Source organism: Pocillopora damicornis, chromosome 7 (genome assembly GCF_964200805.1).
Source record: "Pocillopora damicornis chromosome 7, jaPocDami1.2, whole genome shotgun sequence".
NCBI classification, from domain to species: domain Eukaryota; kingdom Metazoa; phylum Cnidaria; class Anthozoa; order Scleractinia; family Pocilloporidae; genus Pocillopora; species Pocillopora damicornis.
Window position 1 is genome coordinate 11,341,139 of NC_142676.1, and position 22,939 is coordinate 11,364,077.

The 22,939-nt window shown below is 36.7% G+C and overlaps 1 protein-coding gene across 1 annotated transcript in view; it reads right to left on the bottom strand.

The window, feature by feature from the left end:
• The window catches only part of LOC113678243 (uncharacterized), a 30,993-nt gene that overhangs the window by 557 nt on the left and 7,497 nt on the right, over positions 1-22,939 (bottom strand). Inside the window, exons 11-35 of the mRNA XM_089213617.1 lie at positions 22,707-22,778; positions 22,282-22,353; positions 21,916-21,987; positions 21,189-21,260; positions 18,691-18,762; positions 18,299-18,370; positions 17,299-17,370; positions 16,151-16,222; positions 14,106-14,177; positions 12,259-12,330; positions 11,790-11,861; positions 11,509-11,580; positions 10,129-10,197; positions 9,773-9,844; positions 8,749-8,823; positions 7,913-7,984; positions 7,744-7,815; positions 7,501-7,572; positions 6,956-7,027; positions 6,508-6,585; positions 5,575-5,713; positions 5,032-5,389; positions 3,670-3,795; positions 1,463-3,016; positions 468-882 (exon numbers count right to left, since the gene is read on the bottom strand). Of these exons, the coding sequence (XP_089069743.1) occupies positions 479-882; positions 1,463-3,016; positions 3,670-3,795; positions 5,032-5,389; positions 5,575-5,713; positions 6,508-6,585; positions 6,956-7,027; positions 7,501-7,572; positions 7,744-7,815; positions 7,913-7,984; positions 8,749-8,823; positions 9,773-9,844; positions 10,129-10,197; positions 11,509-11,580; positions 11,790-11,861; positions 12,259-12,330; positions 14,106-14,177; positions 16,151-16,222; positions 17,299-17,370; positions 18,299-18,370; positions 18,691-18,762; positions 21,189-21,260; positions 21,916-21,987; positions 22,282-22,353; positions 22,707-22,778 (4,027 nt within the window). The 3' untranslated portion in view covers positions 468-478. The remainder of the gene's footprint in view (positions 1-467; positions 883-1,462; positions 3,017-3,669; positions 3,796-5,031; positions 5,390-5,574; positions 5,714-6,507; positions 6,586-6,955; positions 7,028-7,500; positions 7,573-7,743; positions 7,816-7,912; positions 7,985-8,748; positions 8,824-9,772; positions 9,845-10,128; positions 10,198-11,508; positions 11,581-11,789; positions 11,862-12,258; positions 12,331-14,105; positions 14,178-16,150; positions 16,223-17,298; positions 17,371-18,298; positions 18,371-18,690; positions 18,763-21,188; positions 21,261-21,915; positions 21,988-22,281; positions 22,354-22,706; positions 22,779-22,939) is intronic.

Below are 22,939 nucleotides of genomic sequence, written 5' to 3' on the forward strand. Positions count from 1 at the left end.
ATACATTAATTATATCCAGTATTGCCATTATTTTTGCGTGTGTATTATTGTGTACGTAGGTCGCTCTCTGGCAATAAATTTGGATAATAACTGATCGTTTGGAATTTTTCTTTAAAACCCCGACAAGAAAAAAAAACTTTAAAATGAATAATCGACTAATAAAAGGCTATCCGCATTACTAAATGAAAACGATAAAAATACATAAATACCGAAATTGTGAAAAAGTATCAACATTTTTCTCCCTTTTGCCTCACATCTCTGGATACCACAAACGGGAAAGGTTTAGGTTGGGTTTGAGATTTATCACAATATAACGGATTCATCCAATCTTATGTTTTTTGAAATATTCATCTTGAGAAGGAATATCGTTGTAGAAAAAGGTCATGCTGCTTCATTTTGCTGTTTGTAATGTAACTTGCCTGTGTTATTAAATGCATTAACTTTCATAAGCAATTCTTTCCACTCACCAAGATGTCTACTACATATACGTGTCTTGAAATGATTGTTGTGCAGTTACAGCATACGCTGATGGCGTAAACAAGTCCGTTTGTGTCCCACGATTAGATTTTACCAGGCTACGCTTACTCGTACCAATATGGATTTGCTCCTGTGATTCCAATTTAGCAACATCATAGCCTTCGCCTTCTGCAGGAGCTAGAGCGAAACTTAGAGCTCCGCTATCTTGAACGCAATCAGCAATGGACGGTTTGTCTATCATTCCTGTTTCTAGCTGGGTGTCAAGGATATTCGTACCAACCACACCTTGAACGTCTCCCTGCATGTCATTTAGAGGAAGAAGCAGAGCTAGGCAGCACGAGAAAGACCATTGCGGGTTTTTTCGCCATTCATTGAAGTACTGATGCAAATATACCAAATACTGGACTATAGAGGAAAAAATAGCATAAACTGAATGTAAGTAATCCACTCATATCTTTTCAGATTCTATTTTTAACTGTTTTATCATTTATCATTTGTAAATTTGATATTATCATTATTTCTAACCCCAAGTAATTTGCACTCCAGTAAGGGGAAAATGCTGTAGGTTTAGAAAAAATATCAACATCATGATCACTTTTCATGCTTTACCACTCAAAAAGTAAGGGAAAGAAGCTAACTCAATTTATCATTTCGGATCTCTTGGTCCAACTTTTTTAATTTTATAAGTTAATGAAATTTGAGATCGGAAGTACCTTATTGTCTGTTGATAATTTGTCAGCTTTTCGGCGTGTCTTGTTTTATTTGCTTGTTCCTATTTTTTTTTTTAATTTTGCATTTAGTTTTTACTTTGTCTATATTTTGGCTTATCAAACTGCTTCATGGCTAGCACTTTGCTACGTAGAGACTTTAATCATTGATTAAGCCAGAAAAAAAAAAATGACAGAAAAATGAATAGTGAGACGTTTCCATTGTTAGTCATCTCTCAGCTAGGCAATCTAAAAAAGCCGAAAGTGGAACTTCTTACCAACAAGTAGACCAAGGACCAGAGAATTCGCTCCAAGTATCAAGATCTTCATTGCCAGGGTATCAGTGTTCATGTCGAAATCCTTTGAAACATTCTCAACCGGAATCCTGCTCACTGCTCCCACACCCAAATTCACAACGGTGACGGCGAGGGACGTCGTCATCAACCTGTTCTCGAACGAGTCCTGTACGGGTTTAATCCAGGAGAAAAGGACTCCATACATTCCACCAACGACCCATGCCAGGCCAATGTACGACCTGCTCTGTTGTCCCACTAGGATGAGGACTGATGTGAGGATTATTTTGCGAGACGTTTCGACCAGTTCCCAATACCACGAACGAGATTTATAGTTTTCGAAAAGGAAGCGCAATCCTGCAACTGCCTCTGAATCATAGGCCGGTTCACCAGATGTTGATATCGGTAGTACTTTTCGATGTCTCCAGAGAGCGATGAATGAGGCGGTTGGTAATGCAAAGATGTAAGTAGTTGAAATGTAGGCAACAATTTCGAATTGGCCATACATTGGTCCATGGCACTTGATGCTGTAGTCGGCTTTTAGGTATTCGTTGCACCAATCTTCATTTTCATCTTTGCAGAGTTTCCTGCACGCGAATGGTAGAACATTAGCTGTCTTTGTGCAAGTACTCAGGTAAGTAACATATAGAAAGAAAAACAAATTTCTGCACACAAGTTCTTTGGTCTCTGATATCTTATTCAGCCTTTCTTCATTTTCCAAGCTTCTGTTTCTGATGATACATACCTTGCGAAAACCATAAACCAGAAAAGATAGGGCGATGACAGTGGCATTAATTGAAAGAATTAATGACAGATCTCCGAAGGCGTCCATCGACAATCCTGAGGAAAGACAGTGAATGGGAGAAACCTGAAGAAAATTCATTTGCAGTATCCCCGAATACTTTGCTACATCCTGAAGCGAATCTGGCCATTTAATATAAGAAAATGCTTCGAGCAGGCCATGCGTAACCTGATAAAAGCCGATGACGATTTTTAGTTTGGACAGGATTGTGTCTATTAAAAACTGTCCTCTTGTCCTCCCACTCTTCTGCCTTCTCTTCCACACGGCAAAAGCAATGATTAAAAATACTATCGTAGCAATCACTGACATCTGTCCCAAAATCCACGGCTTTGAAGGACATTTAATGCAGGGTTTTAACTGCTTGTAGTATCCTGAGCTGCAAACTGCACAGAGAGGGCCCTCGTATCCAAGTGCGCATTCTGAGTCCAAACCACCTTTGCAGGAGTCTTCCACTGGACACTTGTACGGCGTCGGAATAGGATGAGGATACTGCACGGAGAATTCATCGAGAGCTGGTAATGACGCCAGGAGATTCTTTATGAAATCTTTGTAGCGATATTTGTACGATTCGTTACGCCAGTGCCACCAATGACCACGTTTCAATGAAGCATAATCATCCTGACATATCAGTCCACTTTTCTGGTTACATTTGTAACACCCGTGAAATAGATGGGTTCGATAGTGTTCTATCAAACATTGACAAGCACGATATCCAGCGAAAAAGTCACTTTCCGTTCCTGAAAGCGTTAAAGATTTTGAAGCAGACTCTTTCTATAGCTATATAGTGTGTTTGTTTTAAATATTATTGAAGGAACGCACTTGGGGCATAAGATATACAAATATTTCCTACGATCGCCTCTTTCCGGTGCTTAAAGTGCTTGAGGTGTCCCAAGACTATTGCGTTCATCATCAAGGAGGTAGCCAGCTCGCAAGCTTTCATTGCTCCTGAGACACGAGCAGCAAATTCCACGTGTTTCGAACGGGAAAGCGATGCGAGCGTACGAGAGTTTCGGAAAGGTTATGGCACGCAAACGAGAGGCTCTTATTCAAATTTCAACTCCCCACCTAAGTCTCACAAAATCGCTCCAATCGCCGGATAGAATTTCGCAGGTCTTGCGGCTCGTGCTGCAGCATCAATGGGAGCTTGTCATTAGGCTAGCAATAGAATCGCCAGAGTAATGGTAATACTCTCATCTCCTTTTTCAAATACATTTCTGTTTTTCGACGGTTGACACTTCGTTTTTTGTTTTTTGTTTTTTTTGGTTCACATGTCCGAATCTCAACACAGAATAGGAAGCAACCGTAATCTATATTAACTTAGAAACAATCATGAAGATGATCATGATTCAGTCTAGAACTATACCAATATAATTGACATAATTTTCTTTACCGAGGGGGCATGTCTTGCAATCTAAAACTGATTTTCCCGGCCTTTTGTCGTAAGCGACATAGGAACCTTTGGGACATTTTTTACAGCCTTCTGCCAGGTAGCCAAGAGTATCTGAGTAAAATCCACCTGTAAAAAAGTTGAAACCAAGAAAGAGTTCGTAAAAACTAAGGAAAGAAAGATAATGAAGATCGTATATAACAGCAATCAGCTAACACATTTTGTTGGATAACTCATTTCATTACCCAGCTTAATCGATTGCTTGGATGACAATACTGCTTTAGCTGTACATATTCGTGATCTGATAATCTGTACGGAAAGTTTCTGCAAGCCTATGAAACAGCTTTAATCTGCCAGAGCTTTTACATCGTAATAAATTTCAGCTGTAGAGTTTTTATCGGTAAAATTTGTTTCCATTTTTAGGACAAAGTCTTATTAGACTGCACTTCGACAACAACACCAAAATCGAAAGTCCGCACATCGAGCCGTGTGCACCAGTTCAAACGCCGTTCAGCTATTTGTTTACACAGCAATTTCGAGGAAGGTTGTCGGGAAAAAAAAAAACGCCATAACCCCGCGATATCCTCTAAAGATATTGTGAGTAATTACATGTCACGGTCCCTTGACCAACAGATTTCGGGGAAATCTCTAGGTCAAGGACAACCTTTCTCGAAACAACTGCACTCGTGGTACACTAATTTCCTTTAACCAAATTGGTTTCCATTGCCTCTGCTCAAATTAAAGCCTTCACAGAGCCCTCCTTAAATTTTTTCAGAAAGTACTAATATAAAACGCCTAAACTTGGCATAAAATTTCAAATGAAAGCTGAGATCAAGGACAGTTAACAGAACAGCCATAAATCTTGAATGCAAATTCACTTTGCAAGTGATTTCCGTTCTCATGCAAATAGCACTTTAATTAAATTTCTGAATTAAAATCCTGTTAGTTTATCGCCAAACTTTTTTTGAATAAAAACAATGGCAACTTTTTCTTCTTAGTGAGCATTTGGGGAAATGTAGTCGTGAATTTCTGAAGTTCTTTAACTTTTACTGCGCAGCCCACAAGTAAAGCTTGAAACGAAGCAATCAGTTAGTTAATATCAGTTGCAAATTTAAGTAGAAAATTTAATAAATTTAAGGAAAATAACATATTTCTCGATGAACTCAGCGTTCAGATTTCCCACTTCGTTTCCTCCAAACCAAAGGCCTTCAATAAATCAAAATCTGGGAATTCGTCTTGTGTGGCGCCATTTCTCAAGACAGGAAAATATTGTAGTTTTCTTTGGGTTTCTGGGATAAAAGCCGATGTGTTTTTGACAAATCACAGCGCCATTGTGTCCAAGTTATGTTTAAAAAAAATGATTACCAGGAGGACACTCCACGCAGTTTTGGATTTCTTTCCCAGAAAAGTTTGAAAATGTCCCTGTCAGACAGGGCATAAAAATCCCCTCAGATATTTCCGTAAACCCCATGGACAGCAGAGCGCGTTTAAAATCGTAGCGGCTTGATCCCACTGGCCTTTGAATTGCTTTAGCCACCTGTGCATTTCTGAAAGGGAATCGGTAGTCCTGGTTAATCCAAATTAAAAAATCTTCTGAAGCGTGAATTACACTCGCGAAAAAATAGCCAGACGAGAAATTATCTTTATTAAGTGCCATTTCTGTAATACTAAAGGCAATTGGCAGTTTATGTTTCGAATTCACTATTCCAATGCTAAGCCATGTCTACATTTCAGGGCAAACTTGCGAGATATTTGATAGATTCTAAAATCACAAACTGGAGGTATTCGACAACGCCAACTGTGTCTCTTTGTAAAACGAGGCTACTCATACCATATGAAGCGCTTAAAGGGCAGAGCTTAAAAGTTCAAATCCAGCCAATCATTAGTCGCGAAAAAATCTTTAGTTGCCTGTTGGCGAATCAAGACTACAAGACTACAGTGTTGCTCAATGCCATTTGTAACTTTATACAGGCAAAGAGCGTAGAGATTCGAAATAGTTGCATCTTCAGTACCGCAACTTGTCGTAGTGTATGTTGATGCACTTGGACTGTTATGTAACAAAAGGCATATACTGACATATGTATTGTGTAAGAGGCTTGTTGTGAAAAGTATGTCACTGTCCTTGGAGTGCGATTCCACGCGACACTAGAAAAATGTACACAGTGCAACACCTGGATTAGCTATACATCTCATGTTATATATTTTCATTTTGTCTTCCAGATCTAAGGTTTGTTAGAAAGTTCCCAATAGTATACCATTCAAAACCATTATTGAACTCGTGACTCTAGATATGATTCTGAGTTTAAGTTTTAAAGTCAAATATAGTCTAATTATGAAAACAAGCCATGTTATTAGTTTGGAAGAAGTTAAAGATCTTGATTGCTTTTCGATTTATACAGTAACACTTAAACCTCAGTCTCGATGAGAGACGACGTTTACGGCAAATGCTAAAAAAACTAACGGCCAGCTGTAAATTTCAACCTGTTGCGTTTAAAGAGAAAAAAAATGCTCAACTATTTTACGGCCATTGCTTGAAAATTTGTCAATTTTTAACTAACGATTAGTACCATTGATACCCTCTTGAAAATTACCACAGAGCCAGTCTGCGATAAGTTCCAGGCATCCCAACTGAGCCTGAGAGAACTCAAAGTTAATGCATTTTTTAAAATGATGCTCTTTTCGTTAAGTTTCAATTAATCTCTTTTAGTATTTCTTAGGTTAAGAGGATAGCGAGAGTTTTCTAAGCCAATCACAAAACAACGTTCGACACAGTTGAACATTTCTTAATCGGCAAAATGCTCAGATGGAATTATGGTTTAAATGGTAATAAAGAAATATCACAGTTCAAAATTATCAACTGTCCTGATCCTGTCAAAGGATTCGAAAGTCAATACTTTCAAATCTGTCTGTATAAGATATCTGCAAGGAAAAATAAATATTTTGATAAAAAAAAATGGCAAATATAAGAAAATCTTAGAAATTTAGAGACACCTTTTGAGGTGAAACGGTTGATAGAAGAAAGAGTGGTTCATGAATTAAGGGACATTGTAATGGTAGAATTTAAGGAAAATCGAGAGATGATTCCTTAAAAAAAAAAACAACTCAATTTCAAAGCTTTTGATCCTGAAAGTAAGCATTCCCTTCCAGAGGCTTTAAACGTGGCATTTTAAAAAGGGCAATGCAAACTATACTAGCCTCCTTTACGTTACATTGCAAATACAGATATCTTCACTCACAAATCGCTGTCAAGACAGAAATGGAGCGTAGAACTTCAGGTCATAACACTTACATGTGTAGATCGTTAGAACCGAGACGAAATGCTTCCTTCCCAACCGCCTTAATGGGGTTATATGAAAGTGCCCTAGAAAGACGAAACACCTTAGGAAAGTTCGCCGGATATATATATATGTATATATATATATATATATATATATATATATATACAGAGAGAGAGAGAGAGAGAGTATATATATATATATATATATATATATATATATGGAGAGAGAGAGAGAGAGAGAGAGAGAGAGAGAGAGAGAGAGAGGGAGAGAGAGAGAGAGTTAAAAAAAAGAGAGTTAAAAAAAATGCGAGGATGGACAACTTCTTACGTAAAAACGATAAAAAAATTGAATAAAAACGTTTTGGTCTTCAGTTATTTACAACTTTTAAATAAAAAAAAAGAGCTTTAAATAAGATCGAGGTGCTAGTGATTACGTAATTAAAGGTGAAAACTAATGAATATTCAAAAGTTGTAAAAAACTGAAGAAGGTCTCTGATCGAATTGTCTTTTATGGCGTTGATAAGTACTGGGCGGTGCTCCAGTGATAGAGAACTTACAGTAACTGAAGCTGCTCCAATTTGAAGAAGGCTTGATGTGGAATGTATTCCAGAAGGTTGTGGTTTAGCAATCTGAATAAAAAATTTACTTACAATGTTGAAGTTTAGAGACCTTCTCCTGTTCTTTTTTTGTACCTTTTCTTTCTTCTTTCGTGTGTAACAGAGTGAAAGTTGTACATCTACTCGAAAAGCACGTTTCTTTAATCAACATAGAATGAAAACTCAACCACTTTGATCACGTACAGATGCATAAGACTTGTTGAGGTGGTAAACACTCCCTCAGGTAAAACGCCAATGCGGTTAGAAGCCAAATAACTAGAAACAAAAGACATATATTTTGCCCCTTATATTCACAATTATTTTCGGACACAGTTTTTCATCACGTGTGCTTGGTATTCTTATTGATACTTACAGGGATTCCAGTTTTGTCAGGTTGGCAAACAATTTCTCAGGTAAAGAGGTAATATTATTCGAAGAAATATCCCTAGAATAAATATGAACAAAATTATTTTAACGATTACACAACGAAAAGTCAGTTAAAATATATTAAAGTTCACACGGCAACCAGGTGGACAATCAGACATAGTTTGATGCTACTCTGGTTTGCAGATTTAATGAATGTAACCGAAGAAGTTACAATTCATAGACCCAACGTTTCGAAACTCCTGTCTAGTGTCTTCATCAGGGGTGATCTAAACGCTGCAACAAGAGGTCCTTTTATAAGATCACTAAATTAAGAGCACCAAGAGCACCAAAAAGCGGTTTTCCTTTGCAAAAAGGAAAATTCAGCTTTATCGGAGCACACATGCCTAACTAACCATACAATTGGCTGGGATAATTCTAAAATTATCACCACTAATCGGCGTTACCACCAGCGCCTTTGTTTGGAGGCTTGGCATATTAACTCCGCCCACGCTCCTTCAAATCGTGACGATGGCGGATTGCTTCCTGACGCCTATTTACACCTCGTCAGAAAAAAAAAGGCCGCTAATTAGTGATCATTTAAAATGACCTCTTGTTGCAGCGTTTAGATCACCCCTGATGAAGGCACTAGATAGGAGTGTCGAAACTTTGGGTATATGAATTGTAACTTCTTCAGTTACATTCATAAATCTGCAAACCAGAGTAGCATCAAGCTATGTCCGAAAAGTCAGTTCCTTCCAGGAATGAAATGTTTTTGACTGTTCTTTCATAGGCTGAATTAAAACTTTTACTACCTTCGATGAGTTCAAAGCATTTGATACGTACAGAAATCGTAGTGATTTTGACAAGCTAACAAACACTCTCTCTGGTAACGTGGTAATGCGGTTGAAGGAAAGATGGCTGAATGCAATAAAATAAAATCAGTGGGTCAGAAGAAAAGGAAACGAATGGGAAAAGGAGAGTAAACCAAAATATGACTTGTTTGCTTTACACGTGTATCACAGGGTAAGTTAAACGTAAATTGGTGTACCGTGTTAATTCGATTATAAGCCGAGCGATTTTTACACAAATTAAAACTAAAGTGAGTTAAAATTTTGGGCTCTAGAGGGAGTATCGGCTTATAGCTGAAAGTTTTTGACAAAAAATTTTCCAGCACGTGGAAACTCTACTAAATCGGGATTTATTTACTTATAAGCCGACTAAAAGTAAGGAAACACAATCATTGGTTATTAACTTTCATTTCGAATTCGAGAGTGCGGCTGGATGATAGTTTAAACCGCATCGGTGTCACATCCATGTTAAAGATTCTTGATAGGGAATAACCGTCATGCTGACGGGATGTGATTACAAATCGATGGAACTTGACTGTTTTCTGTACGAGATTGTTTGATAGACATTACGGATGTGTAGGTACTGGTAATGCCGCTTAACAACATAGTTAGTTTTAAATTGATATTTTGGAACACATTAATTCATCTGAGTTATGATTCGTTGCTTTTCAATTGAATAGTTAGCTTTTTCGTCCTTTGCATATTAAATCACCATAAATCACGATCGTCTAAGCCTCATTTATGACAGTAGATGTGGTTTTATTCAGAAAATGTTAGGTTTTCCCGTAGTTAACAATTCAGTCTTGTAATAATGAATAGGTCTCGGCTTATAGCCGGGTGTTTCCGATTTATTTTTGGTTCTCGTTATGCCGAGTCTACACGTACAAAGTTTGGGGTCTCGGCTTATTGCCGAGTAAATGCGGTACAGTTATGTGCTGTTCACTCCAATTTCAAATCAAAGTGATGCATATCGTATAATTTGTTTCTTTCCAATTAGTCTAGTGTCAACAGTTACTCACATAGCGTGGATTTTATCCGTCTTTGCAAACAATCCCTCAGGTAAACTGGTAATAAAGTTCCTGGATAAATACCTAACAAAATAAATGCATTTTATCGTGATTAAAATAAAAGAACTAAGGTTGACCTAAAAGGTAAGTAAACAAAGAGAGAGCAAAACAGGGGCGTAGACATAGAAACGTGGATGAAGAGATAAACAAACAGACAGAGAGGTGGACTTAAGGACGTACGGATAAACAGGAGGGCAAACCGAAGGATGCCAACATATGCAGAAGATCTAAATGGTATCAATCCCCTCGCTCTTAAAGTAATCTGTGTTTTTCTGATCATTATTGAACACAAAAAAGAGTTTACTTACAAGTTATATAGCATTAGGTTATTAAACACTTTCTCGGGCAAAGAAGATATAGCGTTCGATGTAAAATCCCTGAAAAAAAGACATCATTCCTATTATATTCTTCTTCAAACCGGAAAAAGTGTCTTAAGTTCACTTCCAATATTTAAACTTCAGCCCACAAATCTATTGAATTTTCTTCGTATTCATTGTATAAATTGTGAAATTCAACAGTTACTCATTATAATTATTCAACACAATATCATTCAATTTGCAATTTTTTTTTTACGTTTATCTTGTTCATTTTCATTAAATATTTCAATCACGCGCGGGCTTAATTTTCCGTAAAATTCCCTATTACATTATTATTGACTGAGCGGGAGGGCCTAACTTGCAGATATTTGGCTCTCGGTAATGTCATAATGATCGAGCGTAGCGAGGTTCGTTTGTCATGACCAAAATCGAAACATTAGGGACTTTAAGAAAACCACGACGAAAACCACGTGACGGCAACGAGAAGGTTGCATAACAAAAGATGTAATCAGCAGAACGTTGGCAAAACCCGTGTGTCTTAAGACTTTTTACATATCTTAGCCGTCCCATGCAGATCTAATACGTGAATTTCCAACTTTTACGTCCTCTAAGCAAGGAAACCTTGACAGCAATTTAGTCAAGTTTTTACTTTGAACTCAACATAATTTAGTTCATATGTTAGGCCGAAGTCAATATGTCGTACCGTAAGAAACTTTGAACGCATCGAGCTATTGGCGAAAGTCTCAGAGGAACATAAATTACGTTGTTTCAGCAACATTTTACCACACGTCGTCGTAGTGACATCTTAAACTCCTTATTTAACAGTCCGGCCCGACCTAACTCAGGCAATAAGCATTTCGTGACGGCCACCAAGTGTTGAAAATTTCGAAAATTCCATTTCAACCTGATTAGAACAACCACAAAAGAACTCTGCTATAAAAAATGTTTCCTTTTTTTAAATCTTTTCTCTTTTCTCTTTGCAACAAAGCCGTGTGAGACCGGACAGCTTTTTTCGGACCGCCTCAAGTCAACCCTTTCGGGCCCTACACACTTCTGCATTCACTTTGGTTTTCCATTGGATTGCTCTCGCATGGCCGTACGGGTCATATGATGAAGTAATATTAATTTTTCCTCATCACTGGACAATACTGACTCAATTAGTCTCTGCATAAAAGAACCTTTTGGGGCCTACCCAAATACAACATTACATTCTTTTGAAGCCCCCGATCGGACTTGGGAAAGTCAAACTTGTTGGCGAAAGCTCTTAATATTTGGCCGCTCTACTGCGGAAGAATAGTAGATAAGTTCCTCACTTAGGTTAGTTCATGGAGCTCTGCTCTAGGGCGTGCTAATTTCGTTGTTGTTACATACATTGTGTGCAAGTTCCTCAGGTCGTCAAACACTCTTTCTGGCAAAAAGGTGATGGCGTTTGAAGAAAAATTTCTGAATTTTGAAATAGAGGATAAGAAAATTTCACCTGAGATAACAATCCTACAACTAAATTTCCTATTTTTAGAATGACTTGGAGTCTCACGCCATGGAAGCTTTGAGGATTCGATGTCTATCAAATGCAACCATCAAATTACAAAACATTGACTATTTAGCAATTTCAAGGGTAAGACTTAATGCTATTTGTCCATGTTGAGTCTCACAGATGTTGCAGTTTTGTTAAATTTGCAAAAACTGTTTCAGGTAGAGAAGTAATTGAGTTCGAAGGAAAATACCTAAGAAGAACAAAACAAAAGGGGAAAAAAATAATTACAGAAATGGTTTTAAAAAACAGGTTCTGTCGCATCTATTAGTCGTTTAACCAGCTCTTTCATGGAGAGAACGCCAGTAAGAGAAAATATCATTATAAGGGACACAAATGGCTTTGAGAAAATGCAACGCTAAGATACAAAGATTTTCCAAGATGACTAGAAACGTCTTACTGCCTCGCGCTCTATAATAACATTTGTATCAAACGAGTTTGATAGGTATTGATAAAATCCTTGTAAATATTATTTTTTTCAGGAGAGCATCCCCTCGTTGCTGAAAATAAGTGCACTTGTTGTTGCAAGGCTTTTTTAATTTTCATTTAATCCCACAGTAACCTTAGTTGGTATGTTTGCTCTAACTTACAGAAGATTTAGATTTCTCAGATTGACAAATATCCTTTCGGGTAACGAGTTGATAGAATTCGACTGCAAATGCCTGTGGAAGAACATGACCCATCTTATAACAATACAAAGAAAATAATGCCCAATCTCCGTCACAATGACTAACAATTCACCATCTTTACAACCCCGTCATTGCTGATATTAGAATAGATTGGTTTAGCAAGAGGACGGGAACGTCATTTCAGAACGGCGCGCGCAGCAAAAATGCCGATAAGAAACTTGGTCGAGAACGCCGCCGCGTTGTGTTGAAAAGTGACTCAGCAGTCGTTGCAACGAACCGTCGACGTTATATTTGTTCTTGAATATCCTGACCTCGGCTCTTTAAGATCACTATCAGCTTGGAATTTTTGGTTTCACAGACCACTTGAAGGACAACTAAATTATCCTCTTTGAGAGTGTAACAAGCGCAAACAGGATAGTTTGTTGTTAATATGAATCCACATGGGCGATTAAACTTTGAAATTATTCCCACATTCATCTATCAAATTTTGAAGCCCACTAAATATTTTTTTTCTATGATTTATATCGCTGTCATTTCGTTTCGCGCTTCTAGATTTCAGCACTACTCGTTTTTCTTCATAATTTTGTAAAGTGTGATTTGGAATTGAAATCGTTACAGTTTTTTCCATTGTTTACTGAATATTCTTCTCAATCATGACAGTACATCTCTTTCGAGCACCACCTTCTTAGAGTTGCAATGCATTTTGAATGGAGTTATCAGGAGTTATGACGAAAACATGTAGAGATCAAGCGACCCAACGATAGAGTTGTTTACAACGAGTTCCCGTTTAACCATGTACGAATGAAATGCACTCAAACTACTCACCAACGAAACGGTTAGACTGAGGAATAAGACTTCGTTCCTGTTTTATTTGTTTTTTTTTTTTTTGTTTAATTTAATTTTTTAACGAATAAAGTCGTTCAAGACTGAATCAAATTAATAGATTTAGAAAGCCGTGCCGAAATTAAGTTGATTGTCATTTTCTTTCGTAGCGGAAGGTAACCTTCGTGTTGTTTCATTTTGATAAACTTCAACATGAGGCAAGTTTAATTTAATGATGAATTAATTCACGATAAAATTAACAGCACCTATTCTTAGAGGTTTCATACATGGTTTAAGAAATGTATCAAAAGAAAAGCCCTTGCGTTGTTAAAGCCACGCTGAATTACAAAAGGTAACTGAGCCCTAAAGTCTTGGATCGCTTGCTAACGATCGTGTTTCCTTTCGGGAATCCAGAATAAATGTAGCGGTAAATTTTCACAAATTCACCGAATAAAATAAAGACAGGGACCTGGTTATCCTGGAAATGAGTTCTGAAATCATTCCATTCCAAATTAACGCAAATCCTACGCGTTTTGATCACGACGGGAAAACCAGCGAAATGACGTTCTGAACTTAATGGGGAGAAAGGCAACGCTAACACCGGAAGTCGAAATAGAGTCGTGTCCCGATTATCCGCGCGCTTTCCCGTTCTGAACTGATGTTCCCGTCCTCTTGCTAAACCACTAATATGTAATAGGTAGATGGCGCTAATAGAACTCAACATCGAGAGAGAAGCAATGTGATTTTAAGAAACTTTATAAGGATTGGAACTTTTCAGAAATGTTTAAGTGATTCAAATTAACGTCCTCTTCACCTTTTTCCCACTTCTAGCGTAGCAAACAACATGAACGCATCAAGTAATTGCCTTTTGTTTAGCATGTGATTGTTGAGAGGGGCTAGGATATTTCCAAATGCAAATGCAGCATGACAACGTTAAACCGAGATAACCGTTCAATGCTATATTTATTCCCTTTGAGTTTTCTTACAGGAACTGAAGGCTTGTAAGGTGCACGAACACTCTTTCGGGTAAGGAGGTAATGAAGTTAAACGACAAAGACCTGTCAAGGAAACAGACACGAGAACTTTTTAGACAAATAAAGTTATATGCTCTCTGAGTACTAAAAAAGATAATTCCATTTATAATTAAATAGGCCGGACTAAACAGTATTAACAATTCCATTAAATTTTCATCAAGACAAACGAAAAGGAAGGCATGAAAAGATAATATTCGAGGATATAACTTTTTATTGTTTTTTTAGAGGGCACGGTAACGAATCCTGCAATCTGATTGGTTCTTTACCCGGTCAGTATTTTCCTATCTCTGCCCACGGGCCACGGTAACGCTTTCGTGAATCGCCGAGTACATCCCAACTTTCGTTGTCATTTTTCATAAATATACCTCGTTTTCCGGCTGGGCAGTATTTTAAAGCAAACAAGTCGGTCACTACCTCAAGCCGATAAATAACTTATGAATCCTCTCTTTTCTCTCTCTCAAATCACTTTGGTTGACAGAAAAATATTGGTTTCAGAATGAATTTGTATAAACAATAGTGTCATTACGTTGGTTGACAAGCGGCCTAAAAACTGTCTGCAATTAATTTTAATCGTTCACAAAAAGTACCCAGAAAGTAAAAAACGTGAGGTATTTGATTACAATTAAACTGAACGATGGAACTTTAATTTAATATCTGAATTTTCTCGAGAAAATTGTTAGTAGAGAAAGAGCGAGCAAAGTTTTAATTTAAGTTCTACAACAAATATAGGCTCCCGGTGAGTCTTTCCAATTCCGTTCAATTTGGACATTTGTACCGTAAATTACACAACAGAAACTGAAGGAATTTTTTGAGAAAAGGCCGCATTAAATTCCCTTGTGTCTCGTTGGAGTGTGCCGTTCGAATTTAGTTTTTGTGAAGGAAAGATCAGATTTACGCACGCCATTGCAGCAAACAAACTAGCGAACTCTCACAACTTCAAAATAAAAAAGTTGAATTTACTCACAATTATTTTCCTCGCCGTTTACTTCATGAACAGAGGTAAATCTTCGTACATGAATGAATCGTCGATGAGAGTGAATAATACTTTCCGTTAGATTATTGACTGATTTTGAAGAAAACATTGTCGTGACAGTACTCCTTGCCAAACTAGTTCCGTTGTTTTTCAAATGCTCTTATGCTTTTTTTTTTCTTACGCGCTCTCTAATTGACAGGTGTCAGATTGTGACAGATACTTGTAAAAATAATGTTTCAAAGTTTGTTTGGAAGCCTTTTAAATCACCTTTATCGTTACGGAAATGAAAATGTTTCGCTGAGGCATCTCTCTTTAATTTGCTTCACCTCTATTTTAACTGCCATTTACTCGCTCAAAAATTGTTCAGTTTATGGAAGATCTTGCCGTATTAACAGCCCTAAATCATTCGGGTTCTTTCAGAGAGAATTTCGTCAAGTTTAAAAACAATAAATATGTTATTTACCGGCTAAGGGTCGGTCCGTATGGTGAAAAACTGTGACCTCGGTCTTGAAAATGCTGCCCTCGGCCTACGGCCTCGGGCAGTATTTTCAAGACCTCGGTCACAGTTTTTCACCATACGGACCTCCCAGCCGGCAAATAACATATATAACTTGCCATGGGATACTACGTAGACGTAGTGATAAACACTAATTATTTCCCTACAATTCAAAGCTTTCGCCAATATCCTAGTAGTTCTTAATTTTGACAAGAACAGCTTTTATGAGTTGAAAAGATCATGTTGCAGGTGATAGACTGTTTCAGCTCATAAGTTTTGTTCATCAGAGAGAGAGCACCATTAGGGTGCTGTTTCTTCCAAATATCCCTCTTATTTACGTGCATATCTACGCAGAATTTGCAGAAGATAAAGGTTGGAATTGCCTTTAGACCTGAAATTAACAGACAAGCTAAATTGTTCTATGGTGTTATTATCTGTATTATTAAACGTATGGATGTCTTTCTAACAACTCCAAAATTTTCATATTATCTCATGGTAATCTTAGTTGATACGTTTGCTCTAACTTACAGAAAATTTAGATTTCTTAGATTGACAAATATCCTCTCTGGTAACGAGCTGATAGAATTCGATCGCAAATGCCTGTGGAAGAACATGGCCAATATTATGGGTAAGGAAAATGATACACAATCTTCGTCGCAATGACTGACAATTCACCATCTTTACGCCCACGTCATTGCTAATGTTGTAATAGATGGTGCTAATAGAACTCAACATCGCGAGAGAAGCAATGTAATTTTAAGAAACTTTATAATGATTGGAACTATTCAGAAATGTCTAAGTGATTCATATTTACGTCCTCTTCAACTTTTTCCCACTTATATCGCAGAAAACAACGTGAACGCGTCAAGTAATTGCCTTTTGTTTAGCATGTGATTGTTGAGAGGGGCTAGGATATTTCCAAATGCAAATGCAGCATGACAACGTTAAACCGAGATAACCGTTCAATGTTATATTTATTCCCTTTGAGTTTTTCAGGTACCAGAGTAAATCCAATCACGATTTACAGCCTTGACAGCCTTATAAAAATGTTCTATGAAGTTTCTTCTTTTGCTTACTCCCTTATGTCACTTTTTTCAAGTGATTACCACTTATTACTTTGCTACGATTCGAAGGTTTTTGCTCGATACCCTAGTAGTTCTTAATTTTGACAAGAATAGCCTCCATAAGTTGAAAAGATCATGTTGCAGGTGATAGACTGTTTCAGCTCATAAGTTTTGCTCATCATAGAGAGAGAACCATTAAAGAGCTGTTTCTTCTAAATATCCCTCTTATTTAGGTGCATATGTACGCAGAATTTACAGAATATAAAGCTGGGAATTGCCTTCGGACCCGAAATTGACAGACAAGCTAAATTGGTCTATAGTGTTATTATCTGCATTATGAAACGTATGGATGTCTTTCTAACAAAAAAAAAGACATAAAAAGTTATTCTAAGATAATATTCAAGGATATATCTCCTGTAGAAAAGTGAATTGTTAAGTAAAACTGTAAAAGCATAGTGAGAGGTTATTGGTACCCGTTTCTTTATTCAGGTGCAACGAAATCGCCGATTAAATTAACTTGCCAAGGGATACAACCCATGACTACGAAAATGAACACAAACAGTAGCGTTTAAAAGCATTCCACACTTAAATTTAATTATTATTGTAACTTACAACTCTTGCAGCTTCAAGACGTCGGCAAACAACATTTCAGGTAAGGAAGTCAAAGAGTTCGAGGACAAATCCCTGTGAAGAACATGCTGCGTTAAAGCATATGTATTGATTTTTTTCATCCCTAGTTCGCTTTCTTGAATCACAGAGGGTTTTATTGGGAGACAATCCGGCGTTTAAACTTTGACAGTTCCGTATTTGCGCAAGGTCGACTCGATTGGATTATCGTCCATTCCATCGTTTTTTCTTCCATGAAGCAAAAACGTTTGTATGATGGATGCAACTACTACTGTTATTTCGTCTTCTTATAAAATCCTTAGAGTGACGTTCAATCAAGCGCTGGAGACAATCCACCATTGCGTCGGTTTTGTTTTGCTGTCGCTCAAATTGGAATTTTTAACCAGTCAGGTACCAGAGTAAATCCAGTCACGATTTGCAGCTTTAACAGCCGTATGAAAATGTTCTATGAAGTTTCTTCTTTTGTTTAATCCATTATTTCCCGTTTTTTAGTGATAAACACTAATTATTTTGCTACAATTCTAAGCTTTTGTCGATATCCTAGCAGTTCTTAATTTTGACAAGAACAGCCTTTATGAGTTGAAAAGATCATGTTGCAGGTGATAGACCGTTTCAGCTCATAAGTTTTGTTCATCAGAGAGAGAGCAATGACTGACAATTCACCATCTTTACGCCCACGTCATTGCTAATGTCGTAATAGATGGTGCTAATAGAACTCAACATCGCGAGAAAAGAAATGTGATTTTAAGAAACTTTATAAGGATTGGAACTTTTCAGAAATGTCTAAGTGATTCATATTTACGTCCTCTTCAACTTTTTCCCACATATATCGCAGAAAACAACGCGAACGCGTCAAGTAATAGCCTTTTGTTTAGCATGTGATTGTTGAGGGAGGCTAGGATATTTCCAAATGCAAATGCAGTATGACAACGTTAAACCGGAGGAAACGTTCAATGTCATATTTGTTCCCTTTGAGTTTTCTTACAGGAACTTAAGGCTTGTAAGGTCCACGAACACTCTTTCGGGTAAGGAGGTAATGAAGTTAAACGACAAAGACCTGTCAAGGAAACAGACACGAGGACTTTTTAGACAAATAAAGTTATATACTCGTTTTGTACTAATAGAGATAATTCCATTCATAATTAAATAGGCCGAGCTAAACAGTATTCACGATTCCATTAAATTTTTAACAGGAGGAAAAGAAAAAGAAGACTTAAAAAAACATTCTAAGATAATATTCGAGGATATAACTTGAACTTGCCATGGGATACTACGTGGACCTAAGTTCAGCCATGACTTCGTGAATGAACACAAAGGTCCACAAACAGCAGCCTATAAAAGCAACCCACTTCAAGTCTAATTATTATTGTAACTTACAATCCCTCCAGGTTCAATAGCTTGGCAAACAACATTTCAGGTAAGGAAGTCAAAGAGTTCGAGGACAAATCCCTGTGAAAAACATGTTGCATTAAAGCAAAATTTTTTTCATCCTTAGTTCGCTTTCGTTTGAGAGACAACCCAGCTTTGACGATCAGTTTTTTTTAAGCTTTGATAATTCCGTATTTGCACAAGGTCGACTCAATTTGATTATCGTCCCATCTATTGTTGTTTCTTCTATGAATAAGGAATGTTCGTATGATGGATACAACGATAACTATTATTTCGTCTTCCTATGAAATCCTTAGAGTGCATTCAATTAAGCGATGGAGGTAATCCACCATTGCATCGATTTACAGCCTTAACAGCCTTTTTAAAATGTTCTAGGACGTTTCTTTTGTTTCCTCTAGTATTTCTCTTTTTTTAGCGATTATCATTTATCGTTATCATAGGTTTAACTATAATACTAAGTCGATGAACGCTTCAGACTAATTTCCAAACGCTACTTTTAAAGTTTGCAAGCTTGTTAGATTTGCAAACGTCGAGTTGGGTAAAGAGATTATAGCGTTTGAAGGTAAATATCTGTAAGAAAAATTACTTTTCGGAAAAACGGAACCTCAATATGAAACAACTAAAAAGCCATTTGTTTAATTTAAATATTGAATATTTCATTCATGGGTAGGCTAAATTTTCAGCAAAGTTCCCTGTAGATAGAGGATATTACAAAGTGGCGAGAGTTTTATCATATCATATCATATCATATCATATCATATCATATCATATCATGTCATATCATATCATTAACAAATAGATTCCAAGTTGCCGTGTGTCTGTTCAGTAATAGATCATAGATGACGTCAAAATGTGGTAAGATCTGTGGTCTATGTCTGTGATCTATTACTGAACAGACGCACGGCAACTTTTTTAATTGGAATGTATTTGTTTTATATAACAAAGAATTAAAATATACGGAAAAAAAAGTTTTAAAGATGACGTCATCTATACGTCTGTCCTCCAATAGATCATAAGTGAAAACCAATCAGAATGCGTGCATAACTGAGCTTATTATATAATATCATATATATCATTCATATCTTTGGGCTAACGTGTAATTTTCTTTTTATAATATAGACAATAAATATAAATGGTAGAGATTGCAAAGCCGGCTTTATACAAATACTGGGTAGAAAGAAATAGAAACAAACTACCCGGTGCCCAAATTACAAAAAGGTTTACATGGCCAAATACATGTGAACTGGTTTTATAATTAAGCTGAATGAAAACTCGATTACTGACTCTGACTTGAATCATCAGATACTTCTATTTTCAGTCTTCTTTCACTACGAAACTTTGAGGGGTGTTCAGAACAAACAGAAAAAAAACTTCCGAGAAAATCTGTAGATCATACGGCGTTTTCGCTTTGGTTTACTTGTTCTTAGGTTGTTCGGAAAGTGTATTTACATCTTCTCCGTTCACTGCAACAAATCTTGCGGCCATTTAATATTCCAAACAACCAACAAACCGAGATTATTCAGCAAAATTCGAAAAGGCTGGAATTGTGATACCACTGTTTGTTCAATATCGCCCCTTATGGTACATTCGAAGAATACGCCTGATGCAGTCCCGGATGTAGTGGTCGTATTGATTCAAAGAGTGTCTTAGTTCTCGATAAATCATTCACGTCCTTTTTATAATACAAACTATTTCTCATGATCACTTAGCAATAATGGCTCGATTTTTAGCATCGAAGAACTTTTTGAGGGCTATCCAATGACAGTTATAAAATCGCTTGAAGCCCCCCCATCGGACTCGAGAAAGCCAGAATGATTGGAGAAGGCTCCAAATTTTTAGCCACCCAATTTTTGTTTTTGTTTTTATTCTTTTTTTGTTTTTATTCTTTTTTTGTTTTTATTCTTTTTTTGTTTTTATTCTTTTTTTGTTTTTATTCTTGTTTTGTTTTGTTTATGATTCTCGCAAACTAAAAAGGTTGCCAAAAAAACATTTCAGGTAGGGAAGTCAAAGGGTTCAAGGACAACTCCCTGAAAAAAAAAAACATGCTGCATTAAAGCATATCTATTGACTTCTTTTTCATCCTTAAACCCCTTTTAAATTTGATCTAAAATTTACACAAGGCCGACTCAATTTGATTATGTCCTATCCATTCTCTTTCCTTCCAGGAATCAAAAGCTTTCGTATGATGAATGCAATGACTACTTCCTATTTCATTTTCCTGTAAAACCGGTTCAATTAAGCGCCGAAAGTAATCTGCCTTTACATCGGTTTTGTTTTGCTGCCGCTCATATTTAAATTACTAGCCAATCAGATACCAAAGAAAGTGCAATCACAGTTTCCAATGTTTACAGCCTTGTGAATGTATTTTCTTCAAGCATCTTCCTTTTTCACTCATGAGCAACTTTAACATAAGTTTAACATAAGTTTAACACTAAAACTCAGTGGAAGAGCGCTCCAGTTTAATTTAATTTTCAAATATTACTTACAAAGTCTCCAAGCTTGTTACGTTAGCAAAAGTCGTGTTAGGTAAAGAGATTATAGCGTTTGAGGACAAGTTCCTGTAAGAAAAGGTAATATTTTTTTGGAAAAATGGAGACGAGATGCGTAAAAACGTTTTTATTCTTTTGTTATCGACGAATATTTAAAACTTCGCGACCCCTCATCTGGGATGTCAACTCGGCCAGCTTAAATAGATTCCAGGCCTTGTCCGACCATCGCACTTAAATTGCAGAAACAATATCCTATAGAGGTCTCATTAGATATGAAAATCTAGCCATAATTTCCAGGCCTGATTATTCCGTCTTTTTAAGGTCTTGAAAGGGAACTAACACTATTTAGTTGTCGTTTTTAAAATCTTATAATTAAATAATCTATGTTCTTCTATATTCCTGTTTCCCATAACATCGTATCATGAGCTGAGTATGTGAATGCTGCCTCCCGTACACATTGTTTTCACAGAAACGTTTACGGTAGGCCAGTGTATTTCTATTATCGTCCAAAAAATAAGTAGCGAAAAATTCAACTCAAGTAGTGTTTTAGTACGTGACTAAAACAAGGCCGCTTATTTTGGAATTTCTAATAGTGCCAAGATTGTTACTATGAACAGCGAATACTGCGGCACCCATAAGAGTACCTTTTCGAATAAATACATAATGAAACTGACAGAAGGTTTTAATAATAGTTTAAAAGCCAAACGTGCACCATAAGACTTACAGCTTTTCTAGGTTTCTTAAGCTGGCAAACACTTTTCTCGGTAATGACTTTAAAGCATTTGATGACAAATCCCTAGCAAAACGTGTTGTAAGTTAGAATTAGAAAGCCTGAGAATCTTAGAAAAAACTTAAATTTGCATCCTGCTTGACCTAACATGCAAGATGGCGGCGCGTCACAAAAATATGATTTCAAAGTTACAACATAACTTTACATTAAACTGCAGGTAAGGAACCTTAGATTTCAGAAACATCCGATTAGGCTTTGAAAAATCCTTCCTCCGCGAACTGAATTTATGTGCATGAACCAAAAGAGATTTCGTAATGTGTACAGTTGATTTGGCATTTCATATATCTTGTTTTTACTTACAAGATTTTCAGTCTTAGTAAGCTGGCGAACAGTCCACCAGATAACTTGATAAGAGAATTCGCGGACAAACCCCTAAGGGAAGCAATATAAATCTCTTAGTACTTAGAAGGGCAACTGGGCAAAGCTAGGTCCAATTAGCGACGTTTACAAATAACTCTTTGCACGATATGAGTATACGTATTTCAAGTACACATCTATAAGTTAACATAAAACTGATCAGCTGAGCTTCAATGATTTTAATTGCAGATTTCCCTGTATTCGTCGCATCTTTTCATTTGAGCAACTCGGTTTTCATGGATGTATTTTATTAATGTTTACTTACAGATTTTCCATTTTTTCGGGCAACTACAAAAGAGCGTCAATAAAACAATTCAGGACACACCTATTTATCGTTTAATGTTATCAAAGTAACCTTTATTACGTACAGATATTCGAGGTTTCTCTGGTTTACAAACACGTTCGCGGGTAAATAGGAAATTGAATTCGAAAATAAATCCCTATTAAAAACAAAAAGTCAAGACAACGAAAAACACACACAAAACACAAAACATAATAAAAAACAAACAGACAAATAAAACTAAATGACACAAGATAAGATAAAAACAAAACAATGGGAAAAAATAAAATGGCAAACGAAGCGAAAAAGAACATTATGCAA